At 40.5% G+C, this 23505-nt stretch overlaps 1 protein-coding gene across 1 annotated transcript in view; it reads right to left on the bottom strand.

The window, feature by feature from the left end:
• Positions 1–524: 524 nt before the first annotated feature.
• LOC101613638 (aldo-keto reductase family 1 member C13-like) overlaps positions 525–23505 on the bottom strand; it is a 63980-nt gene continuing 40999 nt past the window's right edge. Inside the window, exons 7-10 of the mRNA XM_045134872.1 lie at positions 4967–5076; positions 4548–4713; positions 2205–2287; positions 525–708 (exon numbers count right to left, since the gene is read on the bottom strand). Coding sequence (XP_044990807.1) covers positions 666–708; positions 2205–2287; positions 4548–4713; positions 4967–5076 — 402 coding nt within the window. The 3' untranslated portion in view covers positions 525–665. The remainder of the gene's footprint in view (positions 709–2204; positions 2288–4547; positions 4714–4966; positions 5077–23505) is intronic.

Genomic DNA, 23505 nt, shown 5'->3' with positions numbered 1-23505 from the left:
ACAACATTTCTCAAGCAAAGATGTGCTTGAGTTGACTCCCTCACCCTGCTCTTTCCATGCCTCACTCTCAACAATTCTTCCAGAATAGTCCCCTGTTGTTTCCTGGTAAACTTTCCAGAACTCTGATGTTGATCTTCTGGAAGGGAACCCTGGCTCTGTTAACCATCCTTATAGTATATGACTCACCTTCCAGGTTGAGAACCAGGGACCACGTGCAGTGTGTTTTCTTACCGACTGAAGTGCATCAGGAATACTGACTCATAAGTACCTGCTCATTGCCATATCCAGGAGCCCAAGAACCCCACTCACTCTCATGCCTGAAACGTCTATAAAAATGAGAATCATGCCCACCAAAATCTTGCCCATAGATTTCCACTCAAACCAGCTTTGGGCCACAATGAATCTAAAAATAAATTCAACATACAAGTAACAGAGACAATAGGAAGGAAAAATCTTTAGGGACAATAACATATTTATTCCAAAACATGATGAAAATTTAATGCCATCTTTTCCTGACTGGTAGATGTACTTCCAACTGAGAGTAGGTGCTAAGCAGCTTGGTACTGAACAGAGCGGCCTGACCCAACCAGTAGCAGCTGAGACATCCCTCACATGGCAGTCCACATACGGGAACTTCTGGTCAGAGTTAAGACGAAGATCCCATCTTAATATGCTTCAGAAAATGGATAATCAGGATGGTCAGCAGCACTAAAATAGGAAAGAAAATACCCAACATTATCTCTTTGATCCATTTCTGAGCTAGTCAGGAATCTATGTAGGTACCATGAGGGGATATTAATCACTTTATTCCTTGAGTAGTTGCAGAATCCACTAACTATCCTTACTTACATGAACTTGACTTAAAGAGAAATGTCTTTAAAATATTACAAATAAGTGTTACAAACTACCATTGCATAGAACATAACACACAGAAAACAGACATCCATACATAGTCACTTCCCTCAGCTTCATCTGTCAGTTTAAAGAAGCAACCATATGCCATGTTTATTATCAACACAAAAATAATTTTGACTGCATAGTTTAAAGACACAAATTGCACTTTCATGTAACTATTTTTTAATTATGTACTCAGTGCTCCTCACATATAACATGTTTCATAAAATTGAGATAGGGAAAGAATGTCATTATTCTTTTTTAAAAAAATTTTTTTTGTTCATTTTTTATTTATTTATTTGAGAGCGACAGACACAGGGAGAAAGACAGATAGAGGGAGAGAGATAGAATGGGCGCGCCAGGGCTTCCAGCCTCTGCAAACGAACTCCAGACGCGTGCGCCCCCTTGTGCATCTGGCTAACGTGGGACCTGGGGAACCGAGCCTTGAACCGGGGTCCTTAGGCTTCAGAGGCAAGCGCTTAACTGCTAAGCCATCTCTACAGCCCATCATTATTCTTTTTATTTTAACATCAGCACAAGATATAAAGTGGAAAAATCACTCATTAACATATTTTAGCAGTAGTAATAATTACTAAATTCTTGGCCCTCTCCAACTTGTATTATGCCCCTTCTGTATTACTATGTTTACGTATTTACAAGCAGAGCGAGAAGACAAACAGAGAATGGGCAAGCCAGGTTAAACAAACCAGATGCATGCACCACTTTGTGCATCTGGCTTTACATGAATACTGGGTGATCAAACCTGGCTTGTTAGGCTTTGCAGGCCAATGTCTTAACAAGTGAGCAATATTTCCAGCCCCAATAGTCCCTCTTTATCCTTTAATTCTCTATTAATAAAAATACTAGCAAGGGTAATACATGTGGCAATTTGTGGCATAGTATTGGGGACTGTCTTCTATCTTCTTTCAAATACTGTCACGCTTATTTCTACGACCACTTCAAAATGGACTATGTATGTTTTGTGCCTTCATTTGTGACATAGGTTACAGTGTGAACCTCTACAACCTCAGAACATGAGGGAAGACTATAGATCTTTGAATGTCTGTAAGTTCCTTCAATAAAGCAGCATTTCCCTGAATATACCTTCCTTGATTTTGAACTCTTTCCACATAAAATTTATCTTCAGCATTGAGATATCTACAATGCACAAACTCAAAACATGTTATATTAATGATTTTAATGACAGCTTTCAAAAGACTAAGGTTATGTTTTGTTTCCGAACATTCTCTGAAAAAAAAGTTACTTGAAACTAACAAAAACCAGGCAAAAGGGTTACAAAAGTTACTTACAAGTCAAGAGAAGCATATCTGAAATTTCTGTTCAGGCCATCCAGGACATCCATGTCTTCTGAAGGCAACTGGAATTCAAACACCTATCAGGCAACCAGAAAGGTTTCAGCATATTTAAACTGTATATTTGCAAATCTTTCTGAAAATATTTTATTTATTCATGAGACAGAGAATGGGTATGGTAGGACCTCTAGCCCTACAACAGATGCATATGCTACCTTGTGCATCTAGCTTTAGGTGGGTACTGGGGAACTGAACCAGGGTCCTCAGGCTTTGCAGGCAAGTTCCTTGACCACTACATAATCTCTCCAGCCCCGTATCTGCAAATCTTAAAACAACTAAATGAATTGGATGTAATGGTGTAAGGCATTTCTTTTTTTAAATATGAAAAGTTTCTGGAAAACATTTAAGACATCCAGCAGAATACTGAAGCGGTCTGTGGATGACGAAAACAATAATAGGAAGTTAAAGGGTGCCATTCTGGAGAAGCCAGAGGCAGCACAGTACAGAGCAGGTCTCAACAGAAGCTTCGGAGAGACAACGCCCGCGCTATCCGTGGGGGAACAGGTGGCACCGCGTGCACCAAGGTTCCAAAAGTGCCCTGGAGCACAGTTCTAAACGTGCAGCTTTGAAAAAGTTACTGAAACATGGTAAAGGACCAGGAACTGATAATTCCCATTAACATTGTAGATTGGAATCCTTCATATTTTAACCTTGGTAGACACTAATAAGTGATCAAACTTTTATGTATCAGAAATTCTGCCAAGAACAGACACAATATTTTTAAATAGCAAAAGCAGGAATGGAAATAATTATAATATTGAACACCAAGACTAGCATAACTCAAGGAGTGGGGCAGAGTAAATAAGAAAATGGAAAAGAGAAATCACGAACATAATTACCTAACTGGAAACCCTGCAAAGTTATTTATGAAATTATCTTAGGTGTATTTGTATTTTTATGTGTCATGATGGCAAAAATTGCTCTTCAGTGAAAGTTCAGTTGGAAAAGAGCACTGTAAAGCTTTTATAAAATGAGGCACATGTATTGCTCTGTTCTCAACAGGAGAAAAGGCATTACAGGCCACCACAAGCAAATGCATGAAAACAACATTGCGAGACCTTTGACACAAAAGTAAAACAAAGATGAAATGAAAATGGAAAATCTGGGAAAAGAGAGACAAATAAATACACCTCAATTTTCAAAATAATTAACATGGAGAATTGTGTACATGTGACAAACTGATTATAATCCACATTTCCCAGTCTCTTCAAGTTTTAGGTAATGTGTCTCCTTCTTGGATGGTTGTTAACTTGCATTAACCACAGAGATTCTGAAGAGTCTAGAATTTACCAGAAAAGAAATGGTGTTCCAATTATTTACCTAGGCTTAAAGGATTTCTGAATGCCTCTAGAGTGCCATGGTGTGAGGTTATGTGAGGAGGTGAAGCCTGGGGCAGTTGGCTGGTGGATGGAAGATATTTGAAAGTAAGGAACTTTGGGCTTAATATCCTGATGCAAAGAGGCCTCATTTTTCTAAAACATACATAATAGTTCTATATATATACTTGAATGAATTCAGCATGGATGGATGACTCAGAATAGTTCAGGCTAAGCTGTGGAAAAATTTCAAATCAAAAAAATCATAAGCTAACTGAATACTTTTTACACTAAACCTCTACAGTGGAGCTGGTTTATTTTGTAAGTACTATATATAGGGATATGATAAATGTCTCCTAGCTGAAAATGAAAGATTATCAGTTGTGGAAATAGGCAAAATTGGAATATGCAAATAACCAGTGAAGAATCTCATATGGACAAGTATAGTGATACTAAAATGTGACTGGGCTGGAGAAATGGTTTAGTGGTTAAGGCACTTGCCCCTGAAGCCAAAGGACCCAGGTTGCACGAGGTGCCATATGTATTTGGAGTCCATTTTCAGTGGCTGAAGACCTTGGTGCACTCATATCGTCTCTCTCCCTCTCTCTCTTTCCAAATAAATAAACAGATAAACACAAATTTTAATGTGACTATGCAAACAAAATGTAAAATGAAATGAAAATAACTTTTACATTAAAAATGACAATATCCCAAACTGTCACGTTAGAAAATAAAGAAGAGGTTTTTTTCAAAGTAATACGTAATCCATGGCTGACTCTAACCTCTGTGCTCTCTCGAAATCTCATTCTTCAAATTATGCTGCTCCTTAGGCTACAGAGGAGGACGGTCATTCCTGAAGTACAGGAACGCTCATATGCAAGGGAAACGCTGGAGGTACTGACTTGACTCAAAAATACCCTAAGAAGTTTCAAAGCAGCAGGTGAGGGACAGCCCCTAACATCACCTGCGTGTTCTCCTTGATCTCCTTCTCCTTGTAACTCTGCGCCAGGACCACAACGCCACGCTGGAGCTGGTAGCGAAGGGCGATCTGGGCAGGACTTCGCTTGTGCATTTTGGCCATAGCACCCAGAACTGGATCTTCCAAGAGGACCGGGGAGCTTGGATCCACCCTGCAGAGAAACGCAGAAAGACTCAAGTGCAAAGACTGATTCTGGTTTGTGAGGAGGCTTCCCAACCAATGAGATCAGGGATCCTCAGAAGTTGTCCCTGGACCAGAAACTTCTGCATCTCAGGGATCTCAGACAAGAAAATTCTTTCCTTTCACCGGTCAGTTCACAGGGAATTTCTGAGACTGACTTTACAGTGCTGAAAGCATGTCATCAACATTGGGGCTTGAGGTAAAACCCCTCCAGAGGAGATTACCATCGCTTAGGTCGCTGAGATCCCAGTGCAGAGTAGGCAACCAGAACAATGTCTCTGGACTTGCAGTAATCCAGCAGTTTGCTCTGGTTCAGGTAGAGATGACATTCTACCTGTAGATGGACAACACAGAGACAGATAGGAGAAAAATTGTAGTTAACATTAAGCAAAATGTTTAAAGTAGGAACCACAAAGATAAATATGGATATTATACCTAAATTGACAAGATTCATGTAATGTAATTTTGTCTTAAAAATAATTTCACATCTTTGTAACAAGTATTGGCTAAAAGATAATTTTTTTCTGAGATAAACCAATTCTAGGAGCCCAATCCCAATGGCAAATTCTAACTTGCAGTACAAATAGAGATGACCAATCCTAGTTTTGGAGTAAAACTATAGTCATAGTTTGTTGTTAGTAAATTTTCTCTTAAGCTGGGTGTGGTGATACATGCCTTTACTTGGGAGACAGAGGTAGGAGGATCCCTATGAGTTCAAGGCCACCCTGAGACTACATAGAGAATTCCAGGTCATCCTGGGCTACAGCCAGAACCTACCTCAAAAAGCAAACAAACAAACATGTAAATTTTCTCTTTACAGCCTCTCCAATGATTATTGTAAAATATTATGAGAGGGTAATTGATCAAATGCTGCTCATATATTAGATTGAAAGGTTTAGATACCTATTCTCAAATCTCCTCTGGTCTCAACTTCAACAATAGTCTCAGTTCTTGTTCTCCTTAAAGAGAAAAATACAAGAGTCACAGGTCTAGAGCAGCAATCAAGAGCTTAACTTTAGCCCGCTGTGAAACAAGAGCGCACTTCCAAGACCAGCAGGCCATGCTGAAGAGCAGACCTGCAGCCTTATATTGGCTGTTGTGTTTCTACTAGCGTGCTCCTTTCCCATGATGACCATTTCCAAGAAAGGAGGGCCCATTTCTCCAAAGCCCATTTTATCCAGACTTCAGTGTCGGTCAGTGCATAAGATGTCAACGGTCTCAGCACCCCTAAAGTTGGAAAAGTTCTCCAGGAGGAAGGGAAAGAGCACTGTGCTCATTTGATCTGACCCAATAAGATGAGAAATTACGACCACCTCATTCTTTAAGTCTCATTCTCAGGACTCCGAGTAGGCCCAGCTAAAGCCAACTACCACCAACTCTCTTTATGTCATGTATTCTTTTTCAGAGCCAAGGGTTTGCCCAGTTGTAGGAACCATCACCTGTTGTTTCTTTTGTTGTTGAGGGCCTATTAGTCAGTCCTTCCCAGAATTAGCCTACTGCCTAACATTCACCTATCTATGAAGTAGAGCCCAGGAATTTTCAGGCAATCAGGGCAAAGACTCCTCCGGATACCTCCTGCTGAGTGACAGTGTTGACCCCATATCTGGGCCCACAGGTTTCTTCAGGGAAGGCTAAGCCAGGGGTCCACTACAGAAGGACATGGTCACAGTGGTCAAGGATTGGCATTCTTTGGTTCGTATCATTTGAAGCTTTGGAGCCTGGAGTCTGGAAGTCACCAGGAAATTAAGTGAGCAAAGTCCAAAAACACAAGGCACAATTAAAGCAGGGGGCTCTGGGGGCCCTGAGAGCTTTTTTTTGAAAATATGAAGCAGCCAATTTTGTTGGCTGGAAAGCCGCATAGAACATCTGTCTTGGTTGATCCAATGTGGGTCACGCTTCCTCAGGATCAGGTTTAGGAGCAATTACTTGCCTTCAATCCTCCACTTTTGTTTTAACACCATTAACGTCAGTAGAGTGCCCTCATTTGTTACTGCAAAAGCTTTGGGGGATAAACTTGACTCTTAATCTTTCTCTACTAGACTCAGGGAATGGGTCAGCATCTTCCTGACCATGTGACTTTCCTTGAGAATACAAGGAACACGTCCCTCTCCGTTGACTGCCCTCTCCCCAAGTGGTTAGCTATTAAAGTGCAGCGTCTGGAGACTGTGTGGCCTCTGAGTGCTGGCTAATTGTGGAAGGCAGGGAGCTGAGCACTAGCTGTCCTGTTTAGCCTTGCCAACCTCCTTGGCTTAGGCCTCTAAGCTCTAGTTGCTTTCAACACCTAGAATTAAAGTTTCATTAGTCGTATAGAGCAATTAATAGATTTTAGTATTAACTTTTGTGCAACATTAAAACAAACTTGGAACAAAAACGGCTTTTAAAAAAGTTAGCAGAAAATATAAGTGATTTTCTTGAGTAAATGTAAATTTTTCCTTAGGCTGGTTCGTGTAAATGTTACCAAGAGCAAATCTACATTTTCAAGGGATCCTTATTAACTTAAACAAAGGTTTCTATTGTTGTAAGAAATGTTGATTTGAGGTTTTGTAATCTTTAATCATTATACATATGCCACCTATCAGTTAAATCACCCACACACTTTTGTGATGTTTTTGTTTTACTAATTTGTTCCTTTTGTGTCTCATTTCCTTCCTTAATATCATGAAACACAACAACAAAAAAATTAAGAACCCATGAAAGAGAATCCTGTGGCACAGTGTAGACTGATGTCACCCATGATGCACTGTTAGTAACAAGGATCTTCATTGCAAGTCCTTGCAGGCTTCACTGCTGCTGAGATTTTTAAGACTGACATATTTTTTCTTCATTGTACATGAGTCTGAGAGTTATAGAATGCTTCACTTCAGAAAATCCAGGCCAAGAGAACAGAGTTGCCAAGAACCTTGGACAGTGAATTATTTGACAGGCAATAAAAGGCAGGGGAGAAAATACAAAGAAAGCCAAAAATGATTATGAGTTAACATTGGGCTTAAAGTTCAAGACACAAAAGATATCTGTTTCCCTAAGTAGCTGGGAGAGATAGTAAATGTTACTTTCACCTGGAAGACCAAGTAGGAAATCAAAGAAAGCCTGTGGCTCTTGCTGGAGAGGGGACAAACTGTGCAGTCTCGTGATGCACGCCTGAACTCAGAACACTGCTCCTCCTGTAACGTGCAAGGACTACCCAGATTAGATGTGATTAAATGCAGTGGCGATAGGGTTTAAAAAAAACAAACAGAAAACAGCCATTGCTCCCCTCACCCTTGCATCATAAGTAAAGAGAGTGAACGATTGGTTTGAAGGGTTGCTCTCAGACATTTTTAAACATCAAATTGTCTAATACTGTCCATGTTATGATAAAAACCACAGAAGTTTGAGTCAAGGCAAGTATGTAAGTGCTAAAGCAGACTATTACATTTGAATAAGTTCACAGAACTGATGTCCAATGTGCAACTTTTACAGAAGTTGGGAATGTCCTGAAGGAGAAGAAAATTGAACAAAGAAAACTTACTCCCAAATAGTAGATTGGTCTGGGGCATGGAACGTTAGCATAGAAGTCTTGAACACATAGTATCTCTTTTCATTACATTTTTTAAAAATTCCTGACAAAACAGGTTTACTTGTAGTATTGTGTTCAGACTTAGCTACATCAAGAGGCCAAGTTTCTCCATACCCAGCTCATGGTAGGGCCATGCTACCTTGCAAAATAATATAAATCTTCTTTATTGATAATGCCTGGGTCAACTTAACCCAAATTCTTTATGATGCAGTACAAGATGGGGCCTGAGGAGATGGAAGCAGACCTGATTTCCAAGTGGCATAAGTAGGAAATGACTCAGGTAGGCAGCACCTTAGCTAAGGCATCTCTTGACCCTCTCAACCTAACCCTTGACATTGGTAGGGCAAGCATACAACCTGAGAATCTCTGCAAAGAGGAGAATATAAATGGGAACTAGTGACCAAACAGCCCTCCTAGTATCTCTTCTGATTTGTGATACTTGTGAACCAACAGAAGTTGGTCTCTTTGAGTCACCCTTGCTGAATGCATGCCATTTCCTCATGCTGGAACACTCACCAGCGCAATTTCAAGACAAGGTTTGAGAGCCAGGGAATTTCCCCTGGCATTTATGGTCCCTTTTCCAGATGATATGAACCAGATGCTGGAGAGTGCTGGAGACCTGATGATCTGGGCCCCACCCAGTCATACAACAACAGGTAAAGTGCTAGACAGGAGACAGCATTTATAAGGTAATGAATATTGTGCCTGGAATTCACATAGATTCTTTAAACAATTCATATCCATTTGGCTGTGAGGGAGAAAGTCTATTAAGGGCTGTTACCTATCAGTGATATGCAAGATCAACCCTTGAGACATGTTTGAGTTTCATAATATAGAGGAGGATCCCAGATTAAGGGGGACAGTTCCCATTTTGCAGACTACAGGAGAGGGGTAATCAAAATCTCATCCTGTGAGGTCTTCAGACCTTCCCAGGCAGCCAAGGCCATCGGCAGAATACTTAGCTCAGAGCATTCAGACTGCCTTTTCAGACATGAGTGAGGAAGCGCCCGGGTTCCATCTGGGGGTAAGCCATAGGAAACAGAAGAGAACAAGGCCTTTGGTGGTTCTAGGTTCTCAGTGAAGGGTCACACAGGCACAAGGAGACAGCTGTCCTTAACCTCTCTGGTCACAGGAAGAAATGAACCAAACATGCTAGGCAGCAGTGCAGATTAAACCAGGGGCTGCAGGCAGAGGCAGCGAAGGATGCCAGAGAGACAGGTGCACTCACGCCAGAGGAGAGGTTAGCAAACATCCCACAGTAGACAAAGCAGCCAAAAGAAAAACCCTCGGGGCACTTACATGACAGGTAGTGAGAAGATGCAGGAGGCAGGTGGAGTCCTTGCCCAGGACAGCTGGCGGAGGGAAGCAGAGGCGTGATGGACTCAAGCAAAGGGGCAGTCCTCCTCACTTTACCTTGTCTTTACAGAAGAGTGATCCAAAACTGGGCCCAGAGGCTATGAGGAGGTCCTCACATCTCAGCTCCAGCTGCAGTGTCAATTGTGCTCCCCAAAGAGGAGAGGACAACTGGGACCCAATAACCAAACAGGCAATGAACAGTTTAATTTTAACAAACAAGGAAGCAAGAATATACTTCAAAATAAGAGCAGACGTGCTGAGCTGGATGCTGGCAGGCAGGCTCTGACACTTTCCTATCTCACCTCCTCTCCTGTGCCTCCCACAGGCTGTGGACTTCCAGAAAAGGAGTGAGCTTTCTGCAAAAGCCCGTTGTCTCCAGAATTCTGTCTAAGTCAATGGATGAGATGTGAGAATATTTACAGGGGTTTGAGGCCCCTGAAGTTGACAAGCTCACTAGGAGCGAGGGTCACCACGCTTTGCTCACGCTCTGAGAAACAAAGGGGCTGAAACTAGTTTGAGCTGACCCAGACACCACTACCTTTATTCTTATGTTATTTGGGGGATTATTGGTCAGTTCCCCCAAAATTACAATCTTGCCTAACATTGTGTGGGGGGAGGTGTTCACTTTTTAAACTATTTCCCGGGTAAGCAAGCCCTACCTGATCCCATGAGGCAATGAGCCACCATGTAACATAAGAAGATGCGCAATGCTCCATGACACAGGCTCGTGAACACTGCCTTCGTTCTCCTACATTCCACAAGCAGTCAGAAAATAGAAACTGGGGAAAAGAAATGGATTAAAGTCATGGCCAAACTGGGAGAAATAAAAAGTTTTCCGCTTCTCTTCAGCCCTGTTGCCGTAGTTATCCCTCACGATACAAAGAAGGCGAAACAAAAGGTAAGAACTATGTGAAGGCTGACGAAGCTATGAGTCAGTTTATCAGAACTGTGAGACTCTTCTGCTAAAAGGAAGGCCTGTTCTTGAAGCCAACACGTCAGGATCTGAGCCTAAGAAATCCTGGAGTAACCCCAATTCCTCTTTCCCTGGGGCTCAGTTACACTATTACAATAACTCCTCTTCCTTCTTGTTTCTACCTCCTTGAGTCATTTGGCATGTTTTGTATATGTTGTTGGACTGACGTGCAGATTCTTGAGGTGTGCCTGTGTCTGAAAGAAATGCCATGGGAAGAGCACCAGTAGGAGCCCAAGTTAGAAGACATTTAGTTACCTTGAGGGAACCACGCGTGAAAACCATTTGTGACGGCCTCTCTGTGTTGGTTATATCGAGAGCAGCTAGCCTAAGTAACTTTATTTATTTATCTTTGTGTTCTGTCACACAAGTTCAACTGACTTCTGTACATTCATGACAATTTCTTCCATGTCTCTGGAAAAACAATTAAAACATCACTGCTCCACTATCCCTTGCTTCTGGGATGATGAATTTTTTTCTCTCTCAAATTTTATCTGATATGAGCCACCTCCACCTCAGGGAAGAAGTGTCAATGGGAATAATGCCCAAAGCACCCATTTTAGGGAGGCAGATGTTAGCAAAGGGAAGTTTTGTTTTATTTTCAGTAAGGAAAACTCTTAAACTGAGATTGCCTATGAAATATTAATTAAGATTTTTAGACTATTGAATCTTTGTGGTCAAAAATCACATTTCCTTCATTTCTATATTTCTTTGTCTTCCAGATCAGTAAACATTTTGGCATGTTTTAGGGCACAAGTTACTCCTTATCTTTGTCTTTGAAGGTTACCTTTATGTTGTGGAGTCGGAGCACAGAAGCTTTGTTCTTATTTGTCTTCTTGAAGGTCAGCTTTACGTTTGTCTCCTGTAGCTTCTGGTAAACACACAAACAGTATTTGAAAGAGGAGAACTTTCTGTTTTTGTGACAAAATGATGTTCTATGAGGAAGCCACAAAACAAAAGCAAGGTTTACCAATTAATAAAATTCAGGATACAAAGGATTTTTAAAAAGGCAAAATTATGGGTGTATGGGAACAAAAAATGTCCCTACTGTCAGAATCTGTTGAGTACAATCAACAGATTAATTAATAGGTGAAGATTGCTAACACCGAGACAATATTTCTTTCAAGAGTGTTAAAATAATAATAAGCAAGGCTTAAATATATACCAACTATGGTAGGGCCTCACTTTTCTTCCAATATTTTCTGGGTATGTTAAAAGCAATTATCAATTTTGTTTACAGTGAAGCTATCCTCACTTTCTGTATCCCTGTAATTTATTGGATTTTTTCCTTGTCATTTATCATTCTGCCAAGTATGGTTTAGGACTCACTCTGCGATCTTATTTAAATGCCTTATTAACCCTTTAAAGACAATAACTTCAGAATTCCCCCAAATCCTACAAGTAGCTTTTATAAAGGCAGCCAATTGAGACTGTCTTTGGCAAGCTCACATCTGTACTTGGGTATTTTCACTATTTCCCTGATAGCCCATCGGGCTGTTCTGAAATCATTTTAAAGTGTCTTTTAGTAAACTCTGTTTCATACTGGCTAGTCTTGAACTTCTGTTCTGTGTTGGAACTAAAGATATGAGTCAATTTAGGATTAAAAGTTTCCCAAAAGTGGCTGGAGGTGAAAAATGTCCTTGAGCATGTAGGGGGATCTTGGCTTTTTCTCATCTTTTTCCTAATGGAGTTCCTTCCCTATATCTTTTTGTTTTGTTTTCTTAAAAGTTTTTCTTTCTTAGATCTCTTCCTTCCTAACTGAATTCCTCTTCCTATCTAAAAAAAAAATAAAAAAATAAAAACTGGATTAGAGTCAGCAGACAAATTTCCTGCTCAGGACCCCTCCTGTTTTGCAGGAGCTCTGCCTGCTTTCCTTCTCTTAAGCACAATAAATAATTTTTGCTACACTGGAGAGATGGCTTAGTGGTTAAGCACTTGCCTGTGAAGCCTAAGGACCCTGGCTCAAGGCTCGATTCCCCAGTACCCACGTAAGCCAGATGCACAAGGTGGCGCATGCATCTGGAGTTTATTTGCAGAGGCTGGAAGCCCTGGTGCACCCATCCTCTCTGTCTCTCTGCCTTTTTCTCTCTGTCTGTTGCTCTTAAAATAAACAAAAATATTTTAAAAAATAATAATCTTTGTCTTCTATTGACTTTCAAACTCTTGCTTTTTAATGTTTTAATTCGAGGTGAAAATTAATCCAACCCTTAAATGGTAACAAATCTGGTATTGCATTTAGTGTGATAGATGACAACAGTTTAAACAATTGAGAGCAGACTCTACTGCAAGGAAAGATTGGGAAAACATTAGAAAGTAACAAAAATGGGGTATAGAACCATAAGGAGGTGTCACAAGCAGCAGCTGATGCTGACAAGAGAAGCGGGCGGAGCATGGCTCCAGGCACAGGCACTGCCCCAGTGGGGGTGGGAAACGGAAGTCTGATCCTAGAGGTAAGTCTGGCTACCTGATGGTCCTGTCACCCATGAAATTGATATAAGTAAGTAAGCACAAATTCAAGCCCCAGATTAATGAGTACTCGCGTCTCTTCACAATGGATTATATAGCAGAGACACAGGGCTAGTGACAGGAAAGGAAGTGGTTTACTGAATGGGAGAACCAAACTCAGAACCACACACAAGGTGTGCTTCCGCCCAGATCAAAGAGAGAGGCAGGTTCCCTGTCGCGGCACAGTGTGCATGCTTTCTGTCCATGCCAAGGTACAGGACATACAGCCAGCCCCTGGGGAGATCTCCAGTCTTCAGTTCCTACCACCAGCTTCCACATGCGGCTGTCTGGAGAGCTTGCTTCATCACTATTCCCTGTGCTCTACCAAAGCCCATGTAAAAAGCTGGACATGGCCACCATCAAACACTTAACTGTAACCCCAGGACATGTGGGCTAGAGACTGGAGAGTCACTAGAGGTCCTGAATACAGCAGCTTTGTATTGAAGGAGACCCCATCCCAAGGAAATACAGACAGGGAGAAAAACAGAAGGACACCCAAACTTCTCCTCTGAATGCTGCATACATGCATATGGGACATGTGCTTCTGCACACACATGTGCTTGTTGCTTTATTGCAGTACTATTCACATGAGGTGCCAGCCAACAGATGATAGATACCGACAACATGGTATATATTTACACAGTGTTTTCTTTATCCATAAAGAAGAATGAGACGATGTGCTTGGCAGGAAAATAGATGAAACTGGAGATCATCATGTACAGCAAAAGAAGCCAGATTTAGAGAAGGAAATGCAACCTGCTTCTCTCCAATGCAGATATAGATTGTAATAAATAAAGGATGTGTCATATAACTATACTTCATAAACATAGAAGGACAAACATACACATCAGAAAGAGTTCTAAAGGGAAAGGGATTTGTCAAGGTAGTGCGAAAGGAAGACACAGTATCACATGCTTTTACTCACATGATAATCTAAATCTAAGAAAGTATTAACTCAAAGTTCAGTAAAATACTCAGATGATATTCATATTCATATGATAAATTAGACTGAGGACAATATCAAAATGCAAATTTCCTTCCAGTCTGGTACACTTTTCTCTTTAGTCATATCATTTGGCAGGGGCGTCTCTACCACATTAGAGATCGTCGAGAGACACGTGTTTGTATCGGCCTCTCTGAGGTCTGAATTCTCCCCTCTCATGATGCTGTCCTTCAGCTTCAGGTCCACTCCCCACAGTCAAGCGTCGTCCTTGGGGAGTTCTACAGCCCAGATGCAACATCTACTGTGAATGCAGGGTCTCCTCCACTGCGGAGCAACAGTGCTGCCATCAGAGATGTTGTGAACCTGATCGTCAATCCTTTTACAGATTTATTTACCCGGACTTTCACTTACTGGAAGGAAGAAACATGTCCTGAAATATATAAATCAACATAGGCTCCACCCCCACTGCAATCAACATCATATCAAAAAGTTAACAGGGAGTGCTGTTGACAAGTAATTTTCATCTTTTCTACCAGGCTGGGAAATAAACTGAAAAAAGGAAGTGCACTGTCTGGAATAATCAGTAGGTGATGAGAGAATTGGAACCTGGTGCAGAGCAAGCTCAAACCTTCTTGCTTATGGAACAGCTCCAACTGAAGAGGCTGAGAACCAGAAGAGGGTGACTGGGCAAACCAGGTTTCCCTACTCATCCTGCATCAATTTTCCATTGATCCTTTAACCCCAGTGCCCTGTGTGTCAGTATGAAACTCACTACGGAATGAAGTGACCAACCTTTAGTTACACAAACTTGTATGTGAAAGTCACGGCCTTACTAGACAGAAGTTTGGCCCACAAGATATGAGCCCCAGGAAAGCCGCACCCGCAACCCTTGCCCAGTGTCCATGTCCGGAGCAGCATGGGGAGAGGGAGGAGTGCACTTTAAACAGTACTTGACACGTAGCACAGAATTGGAACAGGCTCACCTTTTTTAACAAATTTTTTTGTTCATTTTTATTTATTTGAGAGCAACAGACAGAGAGAGAAAGAGGCACAGAGAGACAGAGAATGGGCATGCCAGGGCCTCCAGCCACTGCAAATGAACTCCAGACACATGCACCCCCTTGTGCATCTGGCTAACGTGGGTCCTGGGGAGTTGAACCTCAAACTGGGGTCCTGAGGCTTCACAGGCAAGCGCTTAACTGCTAAACCATCTCTCCAGCCCAGGTTCACCTTTTTATATGAATGATAACTCTTAAGTATATTATTATATCATGATGCATAAAGTTAGTTTTTACTAAATTTCACATTTAGAATCTTCCTGATATTATCAAAAATTATTACAATGGATTCATTGGTAAATAACCAATTATATTTTAGACTAGGAAGCTTCAGCCTTCTACTTCCTTGTTCGTTTGTTGTTGTTGTCATTTGCTCCCTTTTGTTCTGTTAGGCTGTTGTTACTACTGTTTGGGTCATGATGGGGCCCCTTAAGCACACATTGTTTGAAATGGTCAAGTATCTTACACCACACACTTCAACACACAGGCAGCATTAAAAAAAAAATGACAATTGGGCATTTATTAAATTTGGATCCTCCAGAATCACAACTAAAATTTGAAAACAAGCATTTCCAACTTTCTCCTTGACAAAATATGTCCTTCATTTTTTCTTTGTAGGGAGAATGCTTTGTCATGATGACTGTGCAGGCAGAGCACGCACACACACACACACACACACACATACACGCGCGCGCGCGCGCACACACACGCACACACGCAGTCAAAGGCAATGTGGCAAGATAATGATAAATAGCAAATGATTAACTGCTGCTAGAAATCATGTGCCAAGATGCAAACAGAGTCTTGTCATTTATAATACCTTTCTCTGTCAATAAGAAAGCAGGAAAAGTAAGGCTCAAGCTAGGTGTGGCGACACACGGCTTTAGTCCAAGCATGTGGAAAGCAGAAGTAGGAGGGTCATTGTGAGTGTGAGGCCAATTTGATGCTACATAGTGAAATCCAGGTCTACAGACCTTACCTCTCAATACCAAACAAAAATAATAAGGCTAAAAATTTAACATTATGTATTTAAACATCCTTAAATTTGAAAGGTTGACTAGGAGAAATGGTAATAGAATTCTGCCTATTGACCCTGGTAAGGAAGTTCCCAAAGCTAATTTGAGCTGACCCAAGCAGAGTCAACCAGTACCAACTCTTTTTAAGTCTTTTTTGTGAGATCCTCAAGTTAGCTCAGTGAGAGTCAACTACCACCAACTATCTGCACATCTTATTTCATTGACCGCCAATAAATATCTTGACATATTGGTTGGCCCTGTCATCGTGACCATTACCTGTTCTTTCTGCCCTGCTTTAGGGGTTCTATTAGTCCTTCCTAGAATTAACTTCCTGCCTAACATTCACCCCTCTATGAATTGACCCCCTGAAATATTTAGGCAATCACAGTGACACTCCTCTGGTCACTTGCTGCTGAGCAAATCTGTTGCCAACAGGGGCCCTCAGATTAGGTCCACAAATTCCTCCATGGAGGTGGATTCTGGGTCCCTCGACCAAAGGAGGTAGTCACAGTGGTGATGTGTGGACATTGTTGGATCAGCATCATTTGAAAATTTGGAGCCTGGAGTCTAGAATACACCAAAAAGTTAAATAGACAAAAAAAAAAAAAAAAAAGACACAAGGCACAGTCAAAACAGCAAGAAAGGGGCTCTAGAAGTCTGTTGGTATAAATAACAGCTAATTTTATTGACTAAAGGCTCATAGAAGATTTTTACATTTAATCTAGCATATATTATAATTTCTCAGAATCTAGTCTAAAAATTTGTAATCAATCCGTTTGAAGCTTCATCTGTTGGACTTTGGAATCTGGTAAGCCACTGAAGGATGCAGGGACTGAAAGGAAGAACGGATTGAACAACAAGAGGACACTTGAGCTTCTCCTCTGAACCCTGAGCACACGCTCGTGGCCAGTGGAGCTACACCCACCCAGGCACACACCACGCACCACACAAACATATACACGGATATATTTAAAATCAGAGAACAAAGAAAAGAAACATGTCTGCTGAGGATCTGGGAAGATAAAGAAAACATTTCCCCTATTGTTGGAGATGTTGAGATTGTAATCTAGCATTTCTACTATGGAAATCAGCATGGGGCATCCCCTCAAACTAAAAACATCTCATGACCCGTCTATCCCATTCCTGTTTATATACCCAAAGGAATCTTAAGGTGTAAAAGGTCCTTGTACATCCATGTTTATTACAATACTATTCACAAGAGCCATGATATGGAGCTAAACTAGCTGCCCATCAATAAAAATAATGTGCTATATATTTACACAATGTGTTCATTATTTTATGCTATTTTTGGTTTTTCAAGGTAAGGTCTCACTCTAGCCAAGATCCACCTGGAACTCCCTCTGTAGCCTCAGATTATCTTGAAATCATAGCAATTGTTCTACCTGAGCCTCCTGAATCCTAGGATTAGAGACAGACAGGAGCCACCACAACCAGCTTACTCAGTGTGTTACTTAACCATAAAGAATAATGAAATTATGTCATTAGCAGAAAAAATGGGGCAGAACTGGAGATCATCATGTAGAGCAAAATAAGGCAGACTCAGAAAGACAACCATCACCTGCCTTCTCTCCGATGAAGAATCTCAATTGTAATCAATAAATTATATTGCATCTTTTAAGATAAGGTAATGGGTGGAAGGAAGACAAATATCATGTTTTCACTCATCTGTGAAACCTCTATCTAAGAAAAAGCATAGATTCAAAGATCAGGGAACTACTACTTTTTCATACAATTTATTGGACTGAGGACAATATTGGAATGCAAATTTCCTCCCATGCTGGTAAAGTATTCACTTTAGTCATCTCATTTCACAGGACCAATGTCACCACACTTGAAATCACACATGTATCACTGACACATGAAGTTTTTACAAACCTCTATAAGGTTCAAATGATGCTGTCGTTCTGATTTGTGTCCATTCCCCACAGCCAAGTATAGCCCATGGGAAGTTCTGTAGCCCAGGTCTAACATCTACTATGAGAAGCAGTGGCTCTGCCATAGCCCATCACTTACGGTATCCATCTTATCTTCTGGATCATGTCTTCTTGGAAGGAAAAAACCCCAGCGTTTAGAAGGGTGTAAAGTATCTTGTTTATGTAATAGCTCCTGCCTGAGAAATCTAAGAAGAATAAGAGCGTGACTGGGCAACCCAGTTGTCCCCCACTCATCCCACATCTATTTTCCATTATTTTCCAACCCCACTACCATACATGTAAATATAAAACCCACTATAGGAATGAAATGGCCATCATTCAGTTACACAAACTTATTTGTGGTTTTCATGTTTTTGTACGTCTCTTATTAAATAGAGGCTGTTTTTTAAACTCCCCTTAGTATATAAGATTATCAGAAAATCCATATCCATAATACTTATCCAATGTATAACTATGTAATAACATAATGGAAGAGAAAAGTTCGAACAGTACTCTCATGTGGCAGAGAATAGTTTCACTTTATATCACTGAGAATTCTTAAATATATGAATATATTATGATAAAAAGCTTAGATTTTGTAAATATCATTTTAGAATCTTCCAAATATTCTAATAAATTATTACAATGGTTTCATTAGATAACAACAAAATACTTTTTGACTATAAATCTTTACCTAGTTTCTGTTTTCTTTAGATTCTCCTCATTTGTTTCTTTTGTTATAGCCATTATTCTTGTATTCATTCATATTATTTTAATCACAATGAAGCCACTTCTTACTATGACATTAGTTGAAATAATCAAGTATCTTACACCACACATTTCAACAGTACACACACAGCCTTAAACACATGATTACTGAGCACTTATCAAACTCTCAAACAAGAATCAAAATTGAAAATTGAGAAACAAGTAAGCTTTTTCAACTGACTCTTTGGAAAAATAATGTCTTCATTTTTTTACAATGAGAATTCTCTGGTGTGGCGGCTGTGCAGGCAGAACGCATGGGTAATACAAAGGCAATATGCAAGGAGCTGATTTGTATCAAATAATTAGCTGCTGTTATAAATTATGTGCCATGATGCAAACAGAGTCTTGGGGCATATCATACCTTTCTCCTATTATACAGCTGTTAGAATCTATCAGTAAGTAATTAGTCAAAAAGCAGAAAAATATCGTGAGAAACAGAGAGAGAATAGGTGCACCAGGCCCTCAGCCCCTGCAAATGAACCCAGTGCATATTGCTTTTATTTTAGGGAATTGAACCTGGGTCCTTTGCATGATAGTGCCTTAAACATGAAGCCATCTAGCTGGTCTCTAGTGCAAATTTTGGGTTATTAGGGGACATACAAAAATAAAATACCAAACATGGTATATAACATTTGTCCAAAAGGAAAATGATGGATTTGTCATTCAAATTACAGCCATCAGAAGACTCCCTCCTTATTCTCCCACAGCTTCTCAAAACTGTCAGAACACAAGCTCTAGGGTGCATAACACTGGCCAGTTGCTCTACCATACTGAAGATTTGGTGTAACTCCTGTTATCTTTAGCTGCAAGCTTTGGGAGTTGCTTCAGGGATACTGTTGGTCTGAATAGAGCCTGAACAAGGAAGGAGGCAGTCAGTGACCAAGAATGTCACACAAAGCAAAGCTCTGCGCCAGATAGCTAAGATGGTGAACACTACAAAACATTCTAAGAATTACCTCCAGTCCCACTGAACTCTCCCAGTAAAAGGAAAAAGGATAAAGAATCCCTACTTCATTATGAGCCCAAGATTAGCCCAAATCAAACCCACACTTATTACTGATAAATTAGAACTATAAGGCAGATATCCTTCATGAATATTAACATAAAAATCTTCATTAAGCCAGGCATGGTGGCACACACCTTTAATCCCAGCACTCATGAGGCAGAGGTAGGAGGATCACCGTGAGTTTGAGGCCATCCTGAGACTACACAGTGAATTCCAGGTCAGCCTGGACTAGAGTGAGACCCTACCTTGAAAAACCAAAAAAATTAAAAAGTCCTCATTAAAGCATCAGTTGTCCAATTATTGATTTGGATTTATTCAAACATGGTTCTGTCACTGAAGATATACCATATTCAGAAAATAAGGTTCATGTTGTGGACATCTCAATGGATGCAGAAAATCATTTGAGAAAACTGAAAACTTTGTCATGACAAAAGCACTGAACAAAATAAGAATAAAATGAATCTATTCAATGTTGTCATCTCTATAAGTACAAAAACCGACAACCTTACATGCAAAAACTTAATGTTTGCTATTGCTAGTTCTATTTAACATATATGAGAAACTCTCGACAGAGAATTTGGGTAAGAAATGTAAGAAGAAAACATGCAAATTAGAGATAAAAAAAAATAGCATCATCTCTGATCACAGAAAGCATGATCCCATAGGGAGACAACACTATAGATTCCACAGTCAAGACCTAATATTGAAAAAGAAGCTCAGAAAACTTGGGGTATAGTAAGCTTGGGGCTTTGCCCTGAAACTTACTGTAGGGATCAGGAAGATAAAATCAGGCACATCTGAACATAGTCTCTCTAGCCCCGCCGGCAGTTGTAGACTTTGTAATAGCCTCAGTTCCAGAGAATGGAAGGCAGGGCCTGTCCAAGGGATTACAACTTTGGCAAACATCTCCTTGGCTGATTGTAGCAACTTGGGGCTACAAGTCAATCTCAGCAAGATGCAACCTATTACAGCATTAGCCATGGTCCTACACCATTGGTGTGATTGATGCCTTTGACCATAGGCCTTTAAGAGAAGACTGGGTTCATTAAAGGTGGACAGGATCCCACATTCTTTATCCACAGTGTAGATGGTCTATCTTTCTAATACTACAGTGGTTTTCCCTATGTGACAGATCAGCTGTAGACTTGGGATAAACATGGGCTTTAAAAGTCCTTTATTCCCAAAACAATCCAACATGTCAATACCTGTCAGTACACTTGGGCTTAGGTCTCTGGTGGTCTGAATGCGATGTCCCCATAGACAGGTGTGTCACATCAATGCCTGTCTCTACACCTGGTACTTAGGTCTGGGTGGTGGTCTGAATGACGTGTCTCCATAGACCGTGTGTCACATCAACATCTGTCAGTACACCTGGACTTAGGTCTGGGTAGTCTGAATGACATGTCCCCATAGACAGGTGTGTCATGTCAACACCTGTCAATACACCTGGACTTGGGTCTCTGTGGTCTGAATGATGTGTTTCCATAGACATTTGTGTCACATCAACACCTTTCTCTACTCCTGGGCATAGGTCTCTGTGGTGGTCTCAGTGAGATGATCCCATAGACACGTGTGTCATGTCAACACCTGTCAGTACTCCTGGACTTGGGTCTCTGTGGTCTGAATGACATGTCCCTATAGATGCCTATGTCGCATCAACGCCTGTCTCTACAACTGGACTTAGGTCTTTGTAGTGGTCTGAATGAGCTGTCCCCATAGATGAGTGTGTCATGTCAACACCTGTCCATACACATGGACTTAGGTCTTTGGTGGTCTGAATGAGCTGTCCCCATAGATGCCTGTGTCTTGAATGTTTGGTCCTCAGCTTGTGGGTACTGGGAGGTGGGGCTTGATGCAGGAGGTGTGTTGATTGTCCACCTTGCCAGTGCCGGAGAGCTTACGGTCTCACTTCTTTTGCCATGAGTCTTCACCAAGATGAAGCTTCTCTTTGAGGTTGTAAATCACAACAAATCATATCCTTCCATATGCTGCTTTGGTCAGGTGCTTTGTCCCAGTCACAAGAAGCTTCTCTGCAACAGTATGATTCAGTACTACAACAGGGAAAGTGGCAGGTTTAGAGAAAATCTGCAATCATCTGAACATTTCTGTAGTGACATAAGAATGCCTGGATTAGGAGGGCTGGAAGGCATCAAATTCTTCACTGCTGAGATAACAGTGCAGACGAAGAGCTTTAAGAACTGTCAGGAAACATGACCTCATCTTACACACAAATGAAGTGCCACAAACTGATTGTATGGTAAGCAATACAGGAGAGCTTTCAGTTAAAATTTAGCACAGTCTTTCAAAAAAGATACACAAAAAATTTTGAATGCACTAAAAGAAAATGAACAAAAAATGAGTCATTTTAACTTATCAAACAAAACTCTTTGAAATGAAAAGTACATCAAGCAAAACTCAAAACCCAATAGAAGAAGTCTATATCACAATAAATGAAAGAATAAAAATTAGTAAGCTCAATGACAGGACATTTGAAAGTATACAATGATAGAGAAAAAGAATGGAAGATGCACAGGAAATCTTAGTATAAGAGAGCAACAAATACTCAGCTTACTGGTGCTTAAACACTACTTGAGATTTCCAAAGAGAAGCAAGTTTATTGGAAGGGAAAATCTGGTAGGCATAGAAAATACAAGCAATCAGGTATAAGAATGTCAAAGACAACCAGTAAGATTCATCCCAAGCCGGGCGTGGTGGCGCATGCCTTTAATCCTAGCACTCAGGAGGCAGAGGTAGGAGGATCGCCATGAGTTCAAGGCCACCCTGAGACTACAGAGTTAATTCCAGGTCAGCCTGGACCAGAGTGAGACCCTACCTCGAAAAACCAAAAAAAAAAATAAAAAGATTCATCCCAAGACTACCTCAAGACCTATTTTAATGATCAGAATGTCAGAGATGAATGATAAAAATAATATTCCCAAGAAAGAAAAAGAAAAAAAAAAAAGGTAAACCTACCTCAAACGACTTAACAGCATACCTCTTAATGAAAGTTACAGGCCAGTATGGCTTGAATTTGCATTTCTCTTATGACTAGGGATGTTGAACACTTTTAAAAAGAGTCATTGACACTTATGTCTCTTCTTTTGTTTTCTAGTCTTTCCACTACTATTCAATATAGTACTTGAAGTTTAAGCCAAAGTAATTAGACAAGAAGATTAAAAAAAATTTTTAAAGGAAGAAGTAAATCTACTCCAATTTGCAGATGGCATGATTCTATACTTAAAAGATCCTATAAAATCTACCAGAAATTTCATAGATTTAATAAAGACTTAGAGTTAAGCTACAGGATTCAAAATCAACATGAAAAACTCAGTAAATGGAGAGACTAAAATCATATCAGGGATGGAGAGATAGCTTAACAGTTAAGTCACCTGCCTTCAAACCCAAAGGACCCAGGTTTGATTCCCCAGGACTTAAGTAAGCCATATGAACTAGGTGGCACATGCATCTGGAGTTCACTTGCAACAGCTGGAGTCCAAGACATGCCCATTCTCTTTCTTACCCTGCCTCTTTCTCTCTCCCTCTCACTCAAATAAATAAATAAAGTTAAAAATTAAAACAAAACTTGTCTCTATACTTAAAATTAAAATAAAACTTGACTCTATACTTAAGTGACTGTTAAGTGCTGGGCAT

Source organism: Jaculus jaculus, chromosome 15 (assembly GCF_020740685.1).
Source record: "Jaculus jaculus isolate mJacJac1 chromosome 15, mJacJac1.mat.Y.cur, whole genome shotgun sequence".
Lineage (NCBI taxonomy): Eukaryota > Metazoa > Chordata > Mammalia > Rodentia > Dipodidae > Jaculus > Jaculus jaculus.
This window is presented reverse-complemented; position numbering and strand designations above follow the sequence as displayed.